Genomic DNA, 24,328 nt, shown 5'->3' with positions numbered 1-24,328 from the left:
AATGTTGGTTAGCCCTCACAGGAGATTGTGCACACTTTTACTTCCTTAAAAAAACTCATTGTGCATGATTTATAAGCCTGTTTCCTCATGGGGACCTGAGAAATGTCCCCACAAGGTCAAAATCTACTGGTATTACTATCCTTGTGGGGACATTTGGTCCCCATAACGTGATGAATACCAGGTACACACACACACACACACACACACACACACACACACACACACACACACTAGTTTCAAATTAGTACTCAGCATGTTCCATTTCAGTTAGGATGCAGCCTATATAGGCAACAGACAGCGAAGCAACTCACTAGGTTATGGAACAGAGCCACTGTGTGCATATATCCCTGTGGGGACAGGGTAAAAAACTTTCTGGAGTATTCCTCATTCAAACACACACACAGATGTCTGCAGCATTGCACAAACCAGCCCACCCGCTTGAGTCAACACTTCCAGGGTAGGCCGTAAAAGCCTGGGGCTCGGGTGACTGCACGGCAGGTGCAGGGAGACTGCGAAATGGGACGGCGGGCCATAAATCTGACACAGAACACCCAGAAAGCAGGTCGTTCAGGCGCCGGACGGCAGTCAGATACAGGAGGACAGTGAGAAAGCACAAACATGAGCAGGTGTGTGTGTGTATTTGCACTCACCTGGCCCAACATATCCGGTGCGATAGGAATGGTTGGCCAGATTGCAGAATATACAGCAAAAAACAACATCCAGAGCACCATGCTGCCCCATACAGCCAGATGAGAAAACTAGAACAAGAGAGAAACATGGTCATGGTCAGTTTCACACTGAATATAGACTTCTTCAAGTGTAATGGACACCGTGTGAATTCCAAGGCCGCTCTACTTCATCACAAGATCTGGTGTGAGGACAGCTGAACGGACGAGGAGTGTCGACGTCTCCTCAACACGCAAGACAGCGGGACAGAGAAATGTCCTGACATCGCAGCATGTTCCCCATCTATCTAAAGCACTTCCCAGAATATATATATATGAAGGGGTGAAGGGGTATATATGACCTTCCTATAGAAGTTTTCCAGTACAAATATTTAGAAATTCTCAAATCAAAGCAAAATGACTTAAAGGGATAGTTCACACAAAAATGAAAATTCTGTCATTAATTACTCACCCTCATGTCGTTCCAAACCTGTAAGACCTTCGTTCATCAAGGAACACAAATTAAGATATTTTGATGAAATCCGAGAGTTTTCTGACCCTGCATAGACAACAACGCAGCTGACATGTTCAAGGCCCAGAAAGGTGGTAAGGACATTGTTAAAATAGTCCATGTTACATTAGTGGGTCAACCGTAATGTTATAAAGCTACGAGAATACTTTTTGCGCACATAGAAAACAAAAATAATGACTTTAATCAACAATTTCTTGCTTTTCTGTCTATGCAGGGCCCGAAAGCCGAAAACGAATTTCATCTAAAATATCTTAATTTGTGTTCCAAAGATGAACGAAGGACGAGTTTGGAAGGACACAAGAGTGAGTAATAATGACAGAAATTTAATTTTTAGGTTAACTATACCTTTTCAAAAACCCTTTGTTCTCAAAAAATATTACAAATTAAGCTATTGTATTCTTATTTTTTTCCATTTTAAGTATAAAAATACTTAGTTTTGATACATTTTTCAGAAAACAAGACTTAATATCTTCAGTAATTTTGCTTCTCAAGCAAAAATATCTTTATTTAAGAAGGTTTAGTTATTTGTAAAAGAATACAAGACAAAAATACTAAAAAAGAAAATCATCTTTGGAGTTAAAATTGATTATATATATATATATATATAACACACACACTACCAGTCAAAAGTTTTTGAACAGTAAGATTTTTTTAATGTTTTTTAAAGAAGTCTCTTCTGCTCACCAAGCCTGCATTTATTTGGTCCGAAGTACAGAAAAAAAAACTGCATTTTGAAGTATTTTTACTATTTAAAATAACTGTTTTCTATTTGAATATATTTTAAAATGTAATTTATTCCTGTGATTTCAAATCAGAATTTTAGCCTCATTACTCCAGTCACATGATCCTTCAGAAATCATTCTAATATTCTGATTTGCTGCTCCAAAAAAATTATTATTATTATTATGTTGAAAACAGCTGAGTAAAATTTTTTCAGGTTTCTTTGATGAATAGAATGCATATTACTATGATTTCTGAAGCATCATGTGACACTAAAGACTTGAGTAATGATGCTGAAAATGTAGTTTTGATCACAGGAATAAATAACATTTTAAAATATATTCAAATAGAAAGCAGTTATTTTAAATAGTAAAAATATTTCATATTTTTGAGTGTTTTTGGCTGTTTTTTGGATCAAATAAATGCAGGCTTGGTGAGCAGAAGAGACTTTTTAAAAAACATTAAAAATCTTACTGTTCAAAAACTTTTGATTGGTAGTGCACACACACATATATAATCACTTAAAATATTAAGTCTTGTTTCATATATATATATATATATATATATATATATATATATATATATATGATTTTGCTTTATAATTCTATACTGTGAGATCCTTTTATTCCAGATATACGTTCAATGCTTTGGCCTTAGATGGCAGACGATGTGGAGTCTGTGTATATGTGTGTGTTTGTGTTGGAGGATGGGAACTGACGTACCCTTGTCCATGCTGTGGTCTCCATACCGGCTTTCAGACATACAGTTACCACTACATACTGCACCGGGGGAAAAAAAAGAGAGAGAGAGAGAGAGAGAGAGAGAGAGAGAGAGAGAGAGAGAGAGAGAGAGAGTCAGTCATAAATAACAGTAATAATATGCACTCATCATCCTGGTAAACCGCTCTGTACACCTTCAACATAAAAAAACTGATGAGAGCTTTCACACAGGCATCGACTTACTATCGCCTCTAGCGGCGCACACTGCTTTAAAACACAAGTACACATTTAGCCCTTAATGTAATCGCTCGTACGCGCACACACGCAGACAGAAGCCTGCGAGGAACAGAAAAGAAATACCAGCACACAAAGACTTTGCTCCCCATGGGACTCATTCATTACTGTTTTAATGGATAGAGTCTAGTATCGCCTCCAAAAACCCCAACGTACTGTATTTAATAGTCTGGGTTGCGCACATACATACACAAAGCCTCATTTTTATAATGGATGGGCAAAAACACAACACGACGACGCTGAGAGCTATATGTGAAATACAGTTCACTGGCTAGTGAAGGGGAGGGAACAGTTGTGATTTAGAGGCTGAAAAGTGGATAAAAATATGTCTTTTGAAGGTTGCAGACTGTATTGAACGTGATTAGAAAAAAATACAGTAAAATAATGAGATAATCATGAGATTTTCTTTGCAGGCTGAATGCAATTCAAACACATGGCCCAATCAGAGTAGTCTGATTTATGAAATTAACGAAGACTTGGTTCTTCGATGAACTAAATGCAATTTATTTAAACCACTCAAGATCTTTCACTTCCATCTCACTGTGACTTTAAAAAGAATGAATTAAGAGATGCAACTTTTCAAATACAGTTTTAGCATAATGAGCCAGCATTTCTTGCCCAGCTATATCTTTAAAACACAGCTTGTGTAACAAAACCATTGACTTTCAGGCAATTTTTGGACTTCAAATTGCCTGGTACGATGAATGTGAGGATTATGAGATTTTTGTGCAATAAAAGCTATTTTTAAAATGCTGGTTTTATATACATATGCAGACAGATATCTTTGGCAGCTGCTTTGCTTTTTGTGAAATATCTAAAGGCTTTTGTGCAATGAGAATTGTGCTTTTAAGGCAGGGTGTCAAAAATGTGTCTCAAGACCCCTGCGTACTGTTCTATTCCGTTGCATTCCGTCCAGGTTTTAACCACAAGAACAGGGCAGTGTGAACAACCCATAAAAACACTATGTGATTGGTGTGGTCTTGCTTTATAAACCAGTCCTACTATACAAGGCTTTCTTAAGACTCAGGAATTCCCAAACGTTCATCTTCAATCTTAATTTGTGTTCACGAAGAAGAACGAAGGTCTTACGGATTTGGAATGACATGAGGGTGAGTAATAAATGATAGAATTTTTGTTTTGGGGGAATTATCCCTTTAAAGTTAATATTTCGATAATTTAACAACACATTTGCATGTTCACAGTTCTGTGGTGTTGGTAATGGTCAAATGACAGATGTGGGTAAACAAATCTTTTTATAGCAGGTGTTTTACCTGAATTGTTTTAATTAAACAAACATACCTTTTCAGATTTCATATTTTCATCAACTCACAAACCCCCTTAGGTTTTAAAACCTAATTAGGACAACCTTCCAACCAGTCAATTATAAAAATACGCATCTTTCTAGGTAAAATTTCTATCAGAAAATTAACGAAACCACTCCAAAAATCCTGATCTGAAACAAATGATTCGTCACACGTGCTCTGAAGTCTTGAACTTTAATCAAATGATTCACAAACACGCACCAAATTCCCGATCTTAATAGCGACTTGTGAACCATCATTTCAGATCAGGACTCACAGCACGGATCACAAATCATCACATTCACAGAATTATTTGCGATACACAAAGTCTCTATCTGAATCAAATAATTTGCGATACGCAAAGTTCCGATCTAAATCAAATGATTCGCAATACGCAACTTTAGTCCCGATCTAAATCAAATGATTCGCGAACCCTTTCCGAAGTCTTGATCTAAATCAAACGATTCACGATTACAAGTCCTGTTCGCAAATCATTAAATTCATGGAATAATTCATAATGCGCAAAGTCTTAATCTGAATTAAATGATTCACGACTCGGAAAGTTCCGATCTAAACCAAATGATTCGCAATATGCAAGTCCCGATTGGAAATGGAATAATTCATGAACCCTTTGCGAAGTCCCGATCTAAATCAAATGATTTTTGATTTGAAGTCCTGATCTGGATCAAATGATTCGCGATATGCAATCCGATTGGAGCGATTCGAAACAGTGAATCATTTTGCGGTGCAAGGGTTACTGATTCAGAGTTTCAAAAAGCTCAGTTTTACCCAACACCATTAGAAAATGAATGGCTCTTTTAATTTGATCTGGCTTTTGCTAGTGAATTGCTTGAAATGAATGATCGAAGTCACAAGTTTGAATCAATCGGAGTGGTTCCAGTGTAAATGACTCACTCGATTGATTTGGTTTATCTGTTCCTCTTTTTACGGCTTCAGCCATGTTTACACGACACGGTCAGCACTACTACTGCCTTAGCTCGATAGCTTTATGACATTAACTGAAATAGGCAAAAAAGTATGGTGTTTTTTAATTGCGTGAATTTTGCGTGAGAAGATATGCACTTATTTAAAAAATTAAACACTTATTTCATAGATACATTGTCTTTGAATAATTCAAGAATTTTTCAAGTACCTCTACAGGATTATTGCTATTTTCAAAGGTTTTTCAGGCCTAAAATTCCCAAGTACTTGAATTTGACTTTTTTTAAAATTGACTTTTTTTTTTTTAACATCCCTACATGTCAAATTTTAGTTTATAACTAGATAAAAAAAGTTCGTCAAGACAAACTTTAAGTTGGCTTGAGAAAGCCGGACCAGAAAGTTTGAAAAGTTTAAACTTTTTTTTTTTTTTTAACATCCCTACAAGTCTATTTTAAGTCAATAATAATTGGTTTTTTTTTTTAGTATATAGTTCACTCATATAGAATATGTGACGCTGGACCACAGAACCAGTCATAAGTGTATGATATATAATCTGAAAGCTGAATAAATAAGCTTTCTATTAATGCATGGTTTGTTAAGATAGGACAATGTTTTTTGGCCGAGATACAACTATTTGAAAATCAGGAATCTGAGGATGCAAAAATCGCCTTTAAAGTCGTCCAAATGAAGTTCTTAGCAATGCATATTACTAATCAAAATTTAAGTTTTGATATATTTACAGTAGGAAATTTACAAAATATCTTCCCGGAACATGATCTTTACTTAATATCCTAATGATAAAAGAAAAATGGATAATTTTGACCCATACAATGTATTTTTGGCTATTGCTACAAATATACCCGTGCTATTTAAGACTGGTTTTGTGGTCCAGGGTCACATATGAACATTTAAAAGGCAAAAAAAAAAAAATCTAAATGAACCATTCCAAGCATTTAAAGCAATAAATAAGTTAAACGACTGTTAGAACCGTAAATGGTAGACTTGAAATACAGAATTTCAGTCATAAACTGGCCACAAAAGCCAATGCTGAGCGGTCTTGTCAGTTCCGATCAGTTTCCTCACAGAGTTCCTGTCGTTTCTGCTCTGAGTTGTGGGATCATTCCACAAGAACTTTTTTCAAGAATAGCCAGCGAAAGAGACATTAACAAGTTTACAGTGTAAACACTGGCGACCAGCAAACGGAATAACAGCACTAGCAAGGAAATGATGTGTGACCTCTCACTGGCAGGGAGCTGCGGCGCAGTAAATGCCACGCTGACAACTCACCGTGTAGACGATGTTCCCCACAAACAGGTAATCGACACTGTTGCCGTTGTCGAAGGGAGTGTCTGAAGAAAGAAAACGAGCGATGAAAGACACTCAACGGTTTACACACTCAAGCTGGAGTGGTCTACATGTGTGCGTGTGAGTGCTTGCGATAGTTACCGTGCTCCAGAACTTTGAGTGGGAACCAGAAGAGAATAATGGAGTGAATGAGTGCATTTATACAGTGACCCCAAAAGACCTGGAAAAAGAGAAAGAGGCAATGAAAGAGAGAGGAAGGGAGGGACAGAAAGCAGGAACGGGAGAAGGGGAGAGTCAGTCAAGACAAACTAATGCCAAGATACACACAGCAGCCCACACAAACAGTTTCTCTGCAATTGCACAGCTAGCGCAATGTCCCCCAGATCACCCCAAACACACACACAAACACTGATCCTCGGCTGTAAATGAATGACTGTCTTATTTCAGCTTCATGAATCTCATTATTATCTGGATGGAAGCAGAGCCGGTTCTTGCACTCCTGTTTATCCATGGTGAAGTCACAAGTCAAACAATACGCTGATGTTGCTAACCACATCAGACTGTGATAATCAATTATAACACAGGATGTGGACTAGCGTGATGATCGTAATAACAGTCTGACACTCACTGCAGACAGATTTATAAGTCTCAAGGTATTTGCTGTGTCAGTATGAGTAATTTGTGATTGAAATGGCGACTACTGAAATCGTGGTACCTTAGTGTTAAAACCTTCGGCGTTCTGTGTGATGCGGTACAGCTGAGGGAAGCGTAGCATGTTCTGCTGACTGCACGGCCGGTCAACTATCCCCAGTGTGAAAGGAGGAAGAGCAGTAAAGATCTGAAAAACAGATGAACATTCACGTGTTGCAGTATGTTATATATACAGTATGTATCTAAACCGAAGCACAACTAATATGGATGATTTGGAATGCTCTGACTGCAATGGATTCCATTAGCATGTTGCCAAGTTAACTATGCCGTACTCTGTTAGTGATAATTCGATAAAATCTGAGAGCTTTCTGACCCTGCATAGACAGTGACGCAACTACCACGTTCAAGGCCCAAAAAGGTAGTAAGGACATTGTTAAAATAGTTCACGAAAGTACTCTCGTGACCTAAAGTACTCTATTCTGTGTCAGTTTTTGACGTGTGTTGCTTTACTATTTTAATGATGTCCTTACTACCTTTCTAGGCCTTGATCTATGGAGGGTCAGAATGCTCTTGGATTTCATCAAAAGTATCGTAATTTGTGTTCTGAAAATAAACAAAGGTCATATGGGTTTGGAACGACATGAGGAGAGTAATTAATGACAGAATTTTCATTTTTGAGTATCCTTAAACTATCCATTTAAGGATAAAAATACACAGCAAACAAAAAATTGTGTAAAAAAAAACTTTTTTATTAAGCAATATATATATATATATATATATATATATATATATATATATATATATATTAGGGCTGGGCGATTAATCGAAAAGTAATCGAAATCGACATTCAGAACCTATAATCGATCAAAATTTTTCAGTCAGGTGACCCCGCTCCGTTACGTTATTCCTCCGACATGTCGATGGAGAGCTTAAGCAGTATTTATACAGTAAGAAGTATTTACAGGATATACAAGAGTAATTTTATTTAGAAGAGATACTGCTTATTTTCTACTTTTAATATTTATTATTGTTTTATACATAATTTATTTTGTTTCCAAAAGTGCAAGTTATTTATTTTCACTAATTTAAGAAAAATGTGACTTTTCGTTTTAAGCAATGTGTGCTTTAATTTCAGTTGTTCAACACTGATGTTCAATAAATAATCATAGATAGTAGATAGTGTGTGCACCCTTCATTCAAAAATCTCTCACTTGTAATATGTGAGCATATTTACTGTACAAAACTTGAACTATGAGGGCAAAAAAATAAATATTATTTAAATATAATTAAATATAATTTTATTAATGAATAAAATAATCGTTCATTAATCGTAATCGGGTTAAAATGTTCAATTAATCGAGATTTTGATTTTAGGCCAAATCGCCCAGCCCTAATATATATATATATATATATATATATATATATATATATACACACACACACACACACACACACACACACACACACACACTGCTGCTCGAAAGTTTGAGATCAGTAAGATTTATAATGGTTTTTAAAGATGTTTCTTATGCTCATCAAGGCTTCATTTATTTGATCAAAAAGACAGAAAAAATGTAATATTGTGAAATATTATTTCAATTTAAAATAACTGTTTTCTATGTGAATATATTTTTAAAAATATAATTTATTCCTGTGATACAAAGCTACATTTTCAGCATCATTCCTCCAGTCTTCAGTGTCACATGATCCTTCAGAAATCATTCTAATATGCTGATTTATTATCAATGTTGAAAACAGTTGTGTTCTTTGATCGATAAAAGGTTAAAAAGGACAGCATTTATTTAAAATAGAAAGGTTTTCTAAAAAATTAGATAGTTTGGGGTCAGCAAATTTTTATTCTTTCTTTTTTTTTCTGAAAGAAATTAATACTTTCATTCACCAAGAATGTGTTAAATTAATAAAACATGATAACATATATTTATATTATTATAAAAGATTTATATTTTCAATACATGCTGTTCTTTTTAAGTTGTTATTCATCAAAGAATCCTGAAAAAATATATATATATCACAGGTTCCAAAAAAAATATTTGGCAGCACAACTGTTTACAACATTGATAATTCTAATAATAAATCATCATATTAGAATGATTTCCGAAGAATCACAGGAATAAATTAGATTTTTAGATTAAAATAGAGAACAGTTATTTTAAGCTGTAATATTATTTCCCAGTATAACTGCATTTACGGTATTTTTAATCAAGTAAATGCAGCCCTGCTGAGCAAAAAAAAATATTTAAAAATCTTACTAAACCCCAACTTTTGAATAGTAGTGTTTTTAATTAAATTAACTACTTACACATAATATTTGAAGAAAAAAAAAACTTGATGAATTAAATGAATTAATCAACTAGTAATTTATAAAAAATAGAAAACAAAAATTGCCAAGTGGCCACTTTTATCTTCTGATAAATCTAAAAAGGGCAAAGACCAGCTGATATACTGGTCTATCACTGTAATTGACAATTTTCTAACATCAGAATTTGTCACATTGCATTCTGGGATTGTCTTCTTTATTAATGACTGATCCACATTATTCTCCAACGTGGAAGTAAGCCTATGGTTCATTAGGGAAATAACGAGGAGAAGAATAACAACGTGCAATAAATGGTAAAACTGTTTGCATTACAAACCAGTGCGTTCATAATTAAGATAATACATTAAAATATTACGGTAAGACACACCAATTGGCAATATCAAGCAGCAAAACCAGCTGTTTTGCAAAGCTAAAAATAGCTGGACGTGGATGAGACTGGAAGCCACACCCATCAAATTTACAAACGCTCTTGCGGTGTAAAAAAAATAAGGTGGATAAAGGGAAGGAGACAGACACACATACGTACCACATTGTACAGTCCAATGCACCACCGTTCAAACAGGATCTGCCCAGAGAAGCCATTTACAAACGCAAACCAAAGCTGAGGAAAAAAGAAATGGAAGTGTGTTAAAAATACAGAGAGGACACAAAAAGATGAGTAACATGGAAACCCTCTAGCAAAATACCTTCGGACAACATCAAACTCAAGGCAGAGGTCAATTCATACAAACAAAAGCTTACACACACACACACACACACACGTTGGGTTTACATGTTTTATGAGGACATTCCATAGGCGTAATGGTTTTTATACTGTACAAACCGTACTTTCTATCGCCCTACACCTACCCTACACCTAAACCTAGCCCTCACAGGAGATTATGCACACTTTTACTTCCTCAAAAAAATTCATTGTGCATGATTTATAAGCCTGTTTCCTCATGGGGACCTGAGAAATGTCCCCACAGGGTCAAAATCTACTGGTATTCCTATCCTTGTGGGGACATTTGGTCCCCACAACGTGATGAATACCAGGTACACACACACACACACACACACACACACACACTCTCTCTCATACACATGTACACTTGCTGTCCATCCCCCATGATGTCTCTGCTATGAAGACAAAGACAGTCTGTGAACTTTAACCTTTAAAGCTCCTCTTTGCTGGAAGCTAATCCCCGGTAAGACCCCCAAAACGCCCCTCTCCCCCAAACACGGACAGATGTGCATGGACAATCGCATTCCACAAATATAGAGACATCTAAACATTTAACCTTTACCCAGCTCTTCCCGTAACACACACACACACACACACACACACACACACACACACACACACGTCGGCACACACTCCAACACACATAGGCAGTCCTCGGGCGGAAGAGGGGGGCATGTTTCTGCACCTGCTGCCATTTTAAGGGGTGGCACAGCTGACAAATGCTCCAGCGGAGAGAACTGTGACCCTGTCAGTAAAGCTCACACTCTTCCTAGCGCACACACTCACACTTCTACAGCTCTCGGATGACAGTGTATCTGGTATGCAGTTTTGAACTGGAAGGACCCAGCCAGTATAGATAGGGGTCAGCGGCTCTTTGTCTGTGCATGTGAGAGAGAGAGTGTGTGTGTGTGTGTGTGTGTGTGATGGAAAGCAGAGACTAGAGGGGGCATCTCATTTATCACTGTCAAACACTTCCATAAACAGCTGCAAGCAGTCTAGTTAATGTACGCAAGGGTGTCTGTGTGAAAAAAGGCAAACAAAAGGAGAGAAAAAACAACAGTGTAAGTATGTTTGTGTGTGTGTGGATCAGGGCTAATTTGATGACTCTCTTTAAAAAGTGATCTGAAGTCATAGCATGCAAGTACAACGCATTCCAAAAGCAAAACTGTGTTGTTTAAAGAAAAAGTTTGCCAAAAATAAATGAAAAATGTACTTGCCCTTGTGGCATCCCAAACACATATGACTTTCTTGAAATGCTTTGTGTGTATTTATAACATTGTGTAGGTATAACTTTGTATTCTATATAAAAAAAATATGATATTCACAATATATTTTAGACACACAAAATATTTATGAATTTAAAACACAAAATATTTTTAAAATTATTTATAATTTTAGAAATATAATTTTAATTTAATTACATAATTACATGTCTAACATATATTTAAAAATACATTTTGGTAAAATACATTAAACAAAAAAAAAATATTATTTTACATAATAATAATAATAATAATAATAATAACCTTTATAAAATTAATATAAAATTAAAAACATTTCAATAAATATTAATTAATGCATAAAATATATTTAAAACAATTTATAAAATTAATATAGATTACAATTTTGTTCAATATTCATTAATGCATGGAAAAATATATATAATCTTTATAACCTTTATAAAATTAATATAGATTAACATTTCACTCAATATTTATTAATACATAAAATAAACTTAAAATATAATTCGTACAATTAATATATATTACAATTTTGTTCAATATTTCTTAATATTTGGGGGGGGGGGGGGGATATATAAATATAATTTAACATTTGTAAAATTAATACAGATTAAGTTTTTTGTAATTATATTTCATGTACTGAAGAATACTGAACAATGTAATTTATACAAATTAATGTAAAATGTATCAAATTAATATAGATAATTTTATTCAATATTCAATACATGAAATATATTCCAACAAAGAATATTTTATATTATATAAATACTTTAAAATATTATTAATGTATTTTACCAATATTTAGTTTCAAATATATTTTAGATATTTAAAAAATAATTAATTATATAATTATAAATAAATTATTATATATATATATATATATATATATACACATACATACATATATATACATACATATATATATACACATATATACATACATACATATAATTTGTAAAAAGTAATATGTAATAATTAAATGTTATAAAGATTGATGAAGATGACATGAAATATAATAAAAATACACACACATACACACACACACACACACACACACACACACACACATATATATACATATATATATATATATATATATATATATATATATATATATATATATATATATAATTTAAAACATTTAACATTTGTAACATTAATGTTGATTATTTTTTGTTTTTAATATACATAAAATTTAATTACAATATAATTTATACATATTAATTTTAAATATATGTATATAAAATATTTTTTTTATATAAAAATACTTTCATATAGAATACCTCTGGAGTCATTTTATAGCTCTGTGTGAGAAATGTACATTTTCTAAAAACACTGCCATCCACCATTGCTATCAAATCTCCCAACAAAACACATACCAGGGGATTTCTGAATCATTAATGTCAGACTTGGCACTATTTAATCAGTTTGTTCTGCTATTCAAACAAAGCATGAAACCCACTGTATGCAAAGGAAAGCTTGAACGTTCTGTCTAACATCTCCTTTTGTGTTTAAAAAAACGAAAGAAAAACATACAGGTTGGGAACATGAAGACAGATGATGACAGAATAGTCATTTTTAAGTGATCTACCCCTTTAAAACTCTTCCACACACTTGATTGCGATTAATGTACACACCTCTATGATGTACAGAACCACATTCTTGTAGAAGCAGTACAGGATACATTTGGTGACCCGGTTGTAACTCCAAGCCCCGTGAACCAATAACAGCTTCTCCAGGTATGAGAACTAAAAAGAAAGAGAGGTTAAGAGAAGAATTAGTTCGCCCGCAGGAACACATGTGAACCATTACTGCAGGAGCAGCTACCCGGATACAACAGCGCTGTGGGCAGAACACTGCTGTGTGTTTTGTGTTGTGGTAGTGTAATTACGTTTTTAAAGATGAGATGTGTGTGCGTAACCGAACCACAGAACAATGAATTACATGAGTGTGCTTGTGTGTCAGACCTGAGCTATAGAGTAGTCAGATGAGTTGGTGGCTTGCATGCCCTCGTTCCCGCTGATGCCAACTCCTACGTGTGCTGTCTGTATCATTCCCACATCGTTGGCTCCATCTCCGATAGCCAGAGTGATGGCCTTCACATGCTTCTTCACCATATCCACAATCTCTGACTTCTGCAGCGGAGACACCCTGAAAAAAAAAATATGACAAAAGTTACTTCTCAGGATGATCCACAGCTGTTTTTTTGTTTAGTGATAGTTCATGAGTCCCATGTTTGTCCTGAACAGTTAAAAAAAATCATTCAGGTCCCACAAATTTTTGTGTATTTGAACCCTTTTCCAACAGTGACTGTATGATTTTGAGATCCATCTTTTCACACTGAGGACAACTGAAGAACTCATTTGTTACTATTACAGAAGGTTTAAAAGCTCACTGATGCTCCGAAAGGAAACACGATGCATTAAGAGGCAGGGGTGAAAACTTTTTGAACATAATGGAGATGTGTACATTTTTATTATTTTGCCTAAATATATATTTTTTTCATTTGGTACTGCCCTTCAGAGGCTACAGAAGATACTTACATGTTTCCCAGAAGACAAAATGTGTTAAATTTACCCTGATCTTTAAATTCCAAAAGTTTTCACCCCCTGGCTCTTAATGCTTTGTGTTTCCTTCTGACGCATCAGCGAGCGTTTGAACCTTCTGTAATAGTTGCATATGAGTCCCTCAGTTGTCCTCAGTGTAAAAAGATGGACCTCAAAATCATACAGTCATTGTTGGAAAGGGTTCAAATACAAATATTAAGAATCAAGTTTATGTAAACTTTTGAACAGGGTCATTTTTATAAATGTAACTATTATTTTCTCTTGTGGACTATATGTAAACATATTTTATGTGAAATATCTTATTCAGGTCAGTACTAAAGAAACAATAACATGCATTTTGTATGATCCCTCTTATTTTGGTTAAATAATTAACATTTTGCAGATTCTGAAAGGAGGGTGTAAACTTTTGACCTCAACTGTACAACTCCACAAATATGCTTCGTAATGTGTCAATAATGTCGGAATATGTGCATTATAGCGACAATATCATCAGACAGCAACAGACAAGTGTAAAATAACCAAAAGGTTTAGTATCATAACCAATTTGGTCCATAAAGTGATTTCTAAGGTTAGAAATCCTACAAAGGAACTATTCCCCTAAATTTGGTCACGAATACCAGTATAAAGAGCTAGTTCACCCAAAAATGAAAGATCTGTAATTTATTACTCACCCTAATGTCCTTTCAAACCCCTAAAACCTTTGTTCATTTTCAAAAGACAAAGATATTTCTGATGAAATCCTAGAGCTTTCTGACCCTTCATAGACAGCAACGCAACTGAAACGTTCAAGGCCCAGAAAGGACATCATTAAAATGGTACTCTTGTAAATGTGCATCAAAGAGTGATTCTCAATATAATATTGAACCGTTCGGTATGACATCCACGGTTCAATACGCGCTTGTGAATTTACGGTAAAATAATTTATGTGCGTTTTATTTCTCTCCAAAGTGACTGTTTGTGTGTGCCTGTAAGTCTACAGTCGTGGCGAAAAGAATGACACAAATATTAGTTTTCACAAAGTTTGCTGCTAAACTGCTTTTAGATCTTTGTTTCAGTTGTTTCTGTGATGTACTGAAATATAATTACAAGCACTTCATACGTTTCAAAGGCTTTTATCGACAATTACATGACATTTATGCAAAGAGTCAGTATTTGCAGTGTTGGCCCTTCTGTTTCAGGACCTCTGCAATTCGACTGGGCATGCTCTCAATCAACTTCTGGGCCAAATCCTGACTGATAGCAACCCATTCTTTCAGAATCACTTCTTGGAGTTTGTCAGAGTTAGTGGGGTTTTTTTTGTCCACCTGCCTCTTGAGGATTGTCCACAAGTTCTCAATGGGATTAAGATCTGGGGAGTTTCCAGGCCATGGACCCAAAATGTCAACGTTTTGGTCCCCGAGCCACTTAGTTATCACTTTTGCCTTATGACACGGTGCTCCATCGTGCTGGAAAATGTATTGTTCTTCACCAAACTGTTGTTGGATTGTTGGAAGAAGTTGCTGTTGGAGGGTGTTTTGGTACCATTCTTTATTCATGGCTGTGTTTTTGGGCAAAATTGTGAGTGAGCCCACTCCCTTGGATGAGAAGCTACTCCACACATGAATGGTCTCAGGATGCTTTACTGTTGGCATGACACAGGACTGATGGTAGCGCTCACCTTTTCTTCTCCGGACAAGCCGTTTTCCAGATGCCCCAAACAATCGGAAAGAGGCTTCATCGGAGAATATGACTTTGCCCCAGTCCTCAGCAGTCCATTCGCCATACTTTTTGCAGAAGAACAATCTGTCCCTGATGTTTTTTTGGAGAGAAGTGGCTTCTTTGCTGCCCTTCTTGACACCAGGCCATCTTCCAAAAGTCTTGGCCTCACTGTGTGTGCAGATGCGCTCACACCTGCCTGCTGCCATTCCTGAGCAAGCTCTGCACTGGTGGCACTCCGATCCCGCAGCTGAATCCTCTTTAGGAGACGATCCTGGCGCTTGCTGGACTTTCTTGGACGCCCTGAAGCCTTCTTAACAAGAATTGAACCTCTTTCCTTGAAGTTCTTGATGATCCTATAAATTGTTGATTTAGGTGCAATCTTAGTAGCCACAATATCCTTGCCTGTGAAGCCATTTTTATGCAACGCAATGATGGCTGCACGCGTTTCTTTGCATGTCACCATGGTTAACAATGGAAGAACAATGATTTCAAGCATCACCGTCCTTTTAACATGTCAAGTCTGCCATTCTAACCCAGTATACCTGACATAATGATCTCCAGCCTTGTGCTCGTCAACATTCTCACCTGAGTTAACAAGACGATTACTGAAATGATCTCAGCAGGTCCTTTAATGACAGCAATGAAATGCAGTGGAAAGTTTTTTTCGGGATTAAGTTAATTTTCATGGCAAAGAAGGACTATGCAATTCATCTGATCACTCTTTATAACATTCTGGAGTATATGCAAATTGCTATTGTAAAAACTTAAGCAGCAACTTTTCCAATTTCCAATATTTATGTAATTCTCAAAACTTTTGGCCACGACTTTACGAGCTGAGATGAGGAAACTCCTCCCCGCGAGTAAATATTCAATCACTATGCTCTAAAGTTAGGGGGCGCTTAACCATCATTCCAAACATGGCGAGCGGCGGTGAAGTGAGGCAACAGTACAAGGAAGCGCCGGTGTCTTTTAAATCGGCGGTGTGGGGACATTTCGGTTTTGCCGTTGAGTATAATGCCGAGGAAGAAAAAACGGTGAACAAAAAAATGACTGTGTGCAAGCATTATTTTACACGTATGGCCTACTCAAACGGAAACACTTCCAACATGACTGCAGATCTGCGGCATTTTCTACACTGCTGGGGACATTGTAAGTGCAAAACGCTCTCGCCTTGCTACAGAGAATGCTGACAGGCTTGATCTTTTTACAGAAGAACCTCAAAATACAGGAATAGATAGCTGACCTAAGTGAAATTGCACTTTACATTCTGAATGATGGATACTGTACTGGAGTACTGTTAAGTTTAATTAAGATGGTTTATTTATGTTTACTGAAGTACAAATATGTTTATTTGAAATGGTCAATTTATGTTTATTAACTTCACATGCGTGTTTATTTTCAAAATGTAGGAATTTGTGTGTTCCCCAGTTTGTACATGGGCTACCAGCAGCTGTGAGATTTCAGTGTTCATTTTTTTAATTATACAATACACTAGGAACTAGTGTACTTTTCTTGGTATTTAAGTAAAATAAAGGAGTATTGCAATAAATCGTTTTTATTTTTTTCTCCTTAACCTCTTACTGTTCCTATTGCCTAAGCATAGAATAACAACAAAAAAAAAAAACGTATGCGCCAAGCCATCAGAACCGAACCGAACCGAACCGAAAACCGTTTTAAAAAACGAGGTATGTATTGAACCGTAAGCTAACTGCATTGTTGCATCCCTAATGAATACATATCCAAAAGGATACCGTAACATTAGAAGTGCTGAAAATGCAAGGTTTCAAAATTGGCCGGAAAAGTGCAAGCTAGTAGAGACGTATGATCTCCCTAATAGCGTGGGCATGGTATACTCATAAAAATCGAAATTCGAAAAGACAAATCCTCCCCCCAAAGCTTTTTTCTCTTGTCATTTTGTTGATCGATTCCACCCTTTTTCCACTATAACTCTATACCTCACACAATCACGGTGAGCCCGGGGGGAGATCTGAGGCAGTAGGCAGATGAAAGCTTGGCTAATGTTCTTCATGGTGGAATTGAGCAGAAAATAAGAAGGTTAAAGCAGCTCTTTAAACAAACAGAGTGTGAACTCAGGAAACCATGCATGAAGCACACACACACACACACACACACACACACAGATGCAAACTTTCTCTTCCACACACACAGATGCATTTGTACTCCTCTCTGCTGGTTGTCTGTGAATTTGTGCAGTTCAGGACAGTGTGGGGGGTGCTGGAAGGGTTGGTTCAGTCAGTTTGTAGGGGGCCTTGGAGACCACAGTCCGGATATGGGCTTCATGCAACAGCAAGTCAATTACTCCCTCTCACAGATGGAAACGCACTTTATTATCGAATCAGAACTGTCTGAAGCTTACAGCACGCTTATTTATATTCAGATTATGTTCAGATAAACATTTACAGCACTCAACAATGTGATGTGAAAGACTGCATTGTCTACCTGTGTGAGTGTATAATGACAGTAAGTGAGTCATTAGTTTGACATTTGCACAGAGCTCAGTATATTACATTACCTCTGCACAGCCTCTCTGTTCTGGGAGCCAAGCGCTTATTTTCACCAGTTATTTAGTCACCCAGGGCAAGACACAACCTTTCTTAAAGATGCACACACATGCACATCCACACACAGTAAAATCTCACATTTTGAGAAATAAAGGTAGGTTTTTTTTGGTTCACACACACACACACACACACACACACACACACACACACACACACACACACACACACACACACACACACACACACACACACACACACACAGCTGTTCAGTGCTAATGCCTGAATTAATACCCAAAATAAATAAAACCCCCAAAGATCTCTATATATACATAAAGTTGAGGTCAAAAGTTTATATACACCTTGCAGAATCTGCAAAATGTTAATTATTTTACCAAAAAAAGAGGGATCATACAAAATGCATGCTATTTTTTATTTAAAACTGACCTGAATGAGATATTTCACATGAAAGACGTTTCCACATAGTCCAAGAGAAAATAATAGTTCAAAAGTTTACATACACTTGATTCTTAATACTGTGTTGTTACCTGAATGATCCACAGCTGTGGGTTTTTTTTAGTCCTCAACAGTTAAACTGCCTGCTGTTCTTCAGATAAATCCACACATTCTTTGTTTTTTCAGCATTTTTGTGTATTTGAACCCTTTCCACCAGTGACTGTATGACTTTGAGATCCATCTTTTCACACTGAGGACAACTGAGGGACTCATATGCAACTATTACAGAAGGTTCAAACGTTCACTGATGCTCCAGAAGGGAACATAATGCATTAAGAGCCGGGGGGTGAAAACTTTTGAACAGAATGACGATGTGCATATTTTTCTTAATTTGCCTAAATATTAATTTTTTTATGAATTACTGCCCTTCAGAAGCTACAGAAGATACTTACATTTTTCCCAGAAGACAAAATAAGTTAAAATCACCCTGATCTTCAAATTCTAAAAGTTTTCACCCCCAGGGAAGTTTTTGAGTAGTTGCATATCCCTCAATGTAATAGTCCCTCAATTGTCCCCAGTGTGAAAAGATGGAACTCAAAATCATACAGTCATTGTTGAAAAGGGTTCAAATACACAAAAATGCTGAAAAACCAAAGAATTTGTGGGACCTGAAGGATTTTTCTGAAAAACAGCAGGCAGGTTAACTGTTTAGGAGAAACAAGGTAACAACACAGTATTAAGAATCAAGTGTATGTAAACTTTTGCACAGGGTCATTTTTATAAATTCAACTATTACTTTCTCGTGGACTATATGTAAGCATCTTTTATGTGAAATATCTTATTCAGGTCAGTACTAAATAAAAAATAACATGCATTTTGTATGATCCCTTTTATTTTATTTTATTTCACATTTTGCAGATTCTGCAAGGTGCGTGTAAACATTTGACTCTAACTGAACTGACATAAATGACATTATCCTCTGGATTTATCATTAGTGTGTTTATAAAAGCAGTGATGTTGATACATTTGAGAGGATGTTTTTGTGTGTTTGTGTCTATATACAGTACCTGCAGCAGATGACGGCCTTGCAGGACAGGGCGAGGTCAAGGAAAGCCTGACGCACTTCAAAAGAGAGTGCGTATTTGAGCGTCTGTCCATCGATGATGAGCGCTAACTCATTTTCCTTTCTCAGACTGTCACCCAGCGAGGAGCAATGAGCTGTTAGTGTAGCCCTGGTTGCCTGGGGGGCAAGAAAGGGAGAAAATTTATGACCACACATCCTAAAAATCCATAAATACATATCTAACAACACATTCAGATTTGTCAGTTTTACAGTTTAATTTCTATACCATGTCCATTGCTATATAAAAGCACTTCGATCCTTTCTTGAGAAACCTGCCAGCACATTTTTTATTTTCCTAATGGTACACTTCTTACGCACACAAACCGGATTACCCACACACATATCAGAGAGAGAGCGTAATGCCAAAGGAAGTTGAAGGGGATGTTTTAAGTGGTGTCATTGGGGCTGTTAGCAGCACAATCTCTCTCACACACACACCTGTTACACATCATCCTGTCACCCGAGACACTCTAAGCCCTTAAAGGACTCGAAAGCATGAACTGTTGGCCAACAAGAACTTTATATGGGAAGAGAGAAAGAGAAATATGATAAAGGAGGAAGGGAGGAAATAAAAGAGTCAAATGTTTGTCAAGAACCAAATGCTAGCTAGTTAGGGTTTTATAAAAAACAACTATGGCCATATTAAGATGAGCAGTCAAACATGTGTGCATGCATGAATGCACATGAGATGAAAAGACATGGAGAGATAAAAAGACAAGGTGAAATATGTGCGTGCGTGTTTATTGAATTGTGGTTGCAGGCGGTTTCTGATTGAGATCTTGATAATGGGACAGAATCACTAATAGAGAAAACAAACATCCTTCAATCTGTAACGAGAACCATGTGGACGACACAGCACGCAACGAGGCACGGCGCTGGCGGCCACACACGCATACACACACAAACACACATGAACGCAGCTGTTGAAGTCTCTATCAGCGCTACGACAGCCTTCGTGTAAGACAGAGGATGAATTCACTCCGTACTGCCCACTCCAATCAGTATCTTGCTCAAACTATCGCCTTGCTCCAAAAACTCTACGAGTTGCTTATATAAAGTAGTATTTTAAGGCATAATGTGTGCAGTTTATTCTAGAGTGCACTGTGCTGTCATTGCGAATGATGCTTAAGTTTACAAATGTACACTACAGCTTTCTGACCTTGCATAGTTGCGTTGCTGAATGTGTGACAGACTGACATGGAAGAGAAGAAATTGTTGAATCAAGTCGTTATTTTTAGTTTTAGTATTCTCACACACAAAAAGTGTTCGTTATGGTTGAAACACTGCTGTCACATAGCCTATTCAGGGGTTTAAGCGTGTAGTGCTAAAATCCTATTGCAATTAATAGAATGGCCAAGGATCAGCAATCGCCACGTAAAACTGAACATGCAGACCAAACCGTAAGCCGTAGAGACTTGAAACTTGGAGGGATGGTAGTACTCACACCGCCGACAACGTCACCAAGGCTCGGCCAAATCGGCCTGACGGGGGCACTACAGCGAACAAAAGTATGAACTCCTAAACCGTCAGTCACAAACTCAAGTGTCTTATGTCATTGGAATCCCTGGATTTGATTGTGAGTGTAACTTTCTGGAATTTTGTTTTTTTTAAACCTACTTTTGCAATCTAATCCTAAGTTTTTCACCAAACCAGTGCAGAAAGATTCTCTAAAGAGTGAATATCAATAATTATCAAAAAAAAATGAAAAAGTTTAACTTTTGACTCACCGTCGCAAAGGGGCACCAAAACATTTGAAAGGGGCAGGGCCACTTTTAGTAAAATGCCTACAACTCCTGAATGGAATAAGATATCTTTGCTAAACTCAGAACACTTATGTAAAAGCTCAGAGGTCACAGGAAAAAAATCATGGAGCTTGGCTGCTCAATAGCACTATAAGAGGGAAAAAGCATAAAAATAGCTACACTTACGCAACCATTTGTCCTACCAACATGAAATTCTATGGGCACGGTATTGGTCCAAAGTCCCACAGGTGTCTATAAGGACATTTGCGTATTTCAAAAAACACATGACTGCCATAGGCCAATGAACTTCGAGCACCTACTGTATCCGATCGGAGCCAACTCAGTGGGCCTGTTTGACTCTAGGACCCAAATGTCTGTAAGAATTTTCAAAGAAATAGTCCACTGAGAGGGCGATAATGCATTTTTCAAGAGCATAAATGATTGTATATTGTATATTACACACGATTTTTCACACAGACGTGCAATATTCATATCATATGCCTCTAGAACCTCTACTGTATAATTATCAAAAAAAAGTTTAAATGTACCCTTTGGAAGCTATAACAGGGTCGTTTAGAAAAGGGGCCTTTCCGAATTTACCCAAAATCCTATAAAGCCTAAAGGAAAACTCAAAACTTCACAAAACCTGGTGAGCATATGTGACAGGTGATTCTAAACAAGCATGCTAAGTTTTAAAGAGATCGGACCACAGCTGGCACTATATAACAGTCATAATTGTTTAAAAAACAATATTTCTAGGGTAAATTACCTGGATTTGCAAAATAAAAGTTTTTTTTAAATCATTGATTTAGGCGGTTACAGCCTTGCTAAATTCCCTTTTTCATATGTGCTTAAATGCCTTAAAACGCTTGAACCCCGGTAATTGCAGTTTGCAGCTATATTTTAACAATGTCCTTACTACCTTTCTGGGCCTTGAACGTGTCAGTTGCATTGCTCTCTATGCAGAATCTGAAAGTTCTCGGATTTCATCAAAAATGTCTTAATTTGTGTTTCAAAGATGAACAAAGGTCTTACAGGTTTGGAATGTAATGAGGGTGAGTAATTAATGACAGAAGTTTCATTTTTGGATGAACTATCCCTTTAAGTTTTTATGTAAAGTGTTCCAAGGTGGCTAGGATGTTCCCTCAGAAGCCAGCTGCCTATGTAGGGAGGGGCGTGAGGTAGCTTGATAGGTTTTGGGAAAGTTTATAGCAGGGCTGAGATCAGCCATCAAGATTCCTGAGTAACTAGAGCTCATCTCCTCTCCTCAGCTCAACCCGAACATGTTTAGCCTGTTAATGTGTGTGTGTGTGTGTGTGTGTGTGTGTGTGTGTGTGTGTGTGTGTGTGTGTGTGTGTGTGTGTGTGTGTGTGTGTGTTTATCTTTTCATTCAGGAATTCCTGTTTGCTTTCACCTTTCCCGGGAAAACATGAGGGAAAGAAAAACAGAAACGTAATGGAAGAATTAAGACTGATTATGGATCAACGGAGTGCTGAAAGTCAAAGCATTTGAGTGTGTGTGTGTTTTAGTGTATAAACAGTGGCCTAAGAAAACTGCTACTGGTCATTCATTACCAACTAAATTTCTTAGTTTATTATTAAAGACAGCTTTCTCGTTTCCGCTCTCCCTCTCCATTAGACACTCACGGCTGGCTTGATTTAGTGTTAACTCGAACTTCAGACAGGATGTGTCAATGTGTCTCTCTCCAGGGTGTGAGTTTATAAATCTTTATCTGGGACTAACAGGACTGTTTGCAGATCTTATTTATTTAACAATTAAATGACCACATTAATGGCCTCCTAAATGTTTGTGTGTGAGTGGGTGCGTGGGTTTGTGTGCGTGTGAGCAATTAGCTTCGCGTTGCAGTAAACATCCTAATTCTCCAACACAGAGGTGCTAATAAGCCTGAAGAACGTGCCAGTCAAACCTCTCTCTATCACGGCTGCCAGAACTGTGTCCATGGGAACCGCTAACAGTCACCAAATCTTAATCCCTAAACAAACAACACACTGAACACAGAATTCATCTTGCATTACACAAGACATGCAGTTTCACTGACTATAACCATGCTATTACTTTAGAAAAGCAAAAACAAAAAAATGCATTCATTGGTAAGAAAAGTTATATATATTTAAAATGTATAAAACGAATGTATATAAAAATTTTCTTCAATATCTATTAATACATGAATATATATTCATTATATATAATAATAATATATTCATTCATATATAAAACACATAATACATATACAGTAATTACATAAAACACTACGGCCCAGTTTCACAGACAGGGCTTAGACTAAGCCAGGATTAGGCCATAGTTCAATTAGGACATTTAAGTCATTTTTATAAACATGCTTACAAAAAAACATTACAGGTGTGCATCTTGAGACAAAACAAAGGCACTGATATATTTTAAGATCAATCAGTGCAATTTTGTTTCAGTTGAAACAGCTCAGACTTACATTTTAGTCTAGGACTAGGCTTAAGCCTTGTCTGTGAAACCGGGGGTACATATATTATAATATACTATAATTAAAAATAAATTAGTAAGAGTATTGAGTACTGAGAGTATTGTTCATTGTTCTCTATCGATACAAAATGAAAAAAAACAACATACACATATACATATATTTATAATATATAAATATATTTATTTTACATATTATATATATTGTTATATTTTACAATTTTGTTCCATATTCAATAATACATTAAATAAATAATACATATAATTAGATAAAATATAACTACATGTACTATAATATAAAAAATTAGTATGTGTATTG

At 36.3% G+C, this 24,328-nt stretch overlaps 1 protein-coding gene across 1 annotated transcript; it reads right to left on the bottom strand.

Annotated features, from left to right (window-relative positions):
- Window positions 1-315: 315 nt before the first annotated feature.
- Window positions 316-20,030, bottom strand: LOC141300242 (phospholipid-transporting ATPase IB-like). The gene is made up of 12 exons (XM_073830567.1): window positions 20,022-20,030; window positions 19,740-19,912; window positions 13,400-13,583; window positions 13,070-13,180; window positions 9,994-10,068; window positions 7,194-7,316; window positions 6,620-6,698; window positions 6,461-6,522; window positions 2,640-2,696; window positions 651-758; window positions 435-537; window positions 316-347 (listed from the first exon to the last, which is right to left on the bottom strand). Exons 1-12 carry the CDS (start codon window positions 20,028-20,030, stop codon window positions 316-318), a joined length of 1,116 nt encoding a protein of 371 aa, XP_073686668.1.
- Window positions 20,031-24,328: the final 4,298 nt, after the last annotated feature.

This window comes from Garra rufa, chromosome 24 (assembly GCF_049309525.1).
Source record: "Garra rufa chromosome 24, GarRuf1.0, whole genome shotgun sequence".
In the NCBI taxonomy this organism is placed as follows: Eukaryota; Metazoa; Chordata; class Actinopteri; order Cypriniformes; family Cyprinidae; genus Garra; species Garra rufa.
Note: the sequence above shows the minus strand (reverse complement) of the source record. Positions and strands in the feature narration are given on the sequence as shown.

Bases quoted from the DNA above. Each gene is read 5' to 3' on its own strand.
- LOC141300242 (XM_073830567.1), bottom strand. The intron at 759-2,639 runs GTACGTCAGTTC...CTCTTGTTCTAG, and splicing joins AGACCACAGCATGGACAAGG to TTTTCTCATCTGGCTGTATG. The intron at 538-650 runs GTGAGTGCAAAT...GTTCTGTGTCAG, and splicing joins CACCGGATATGTTGGGCCAG to ATTTATGGCCCGCCGTCCCA.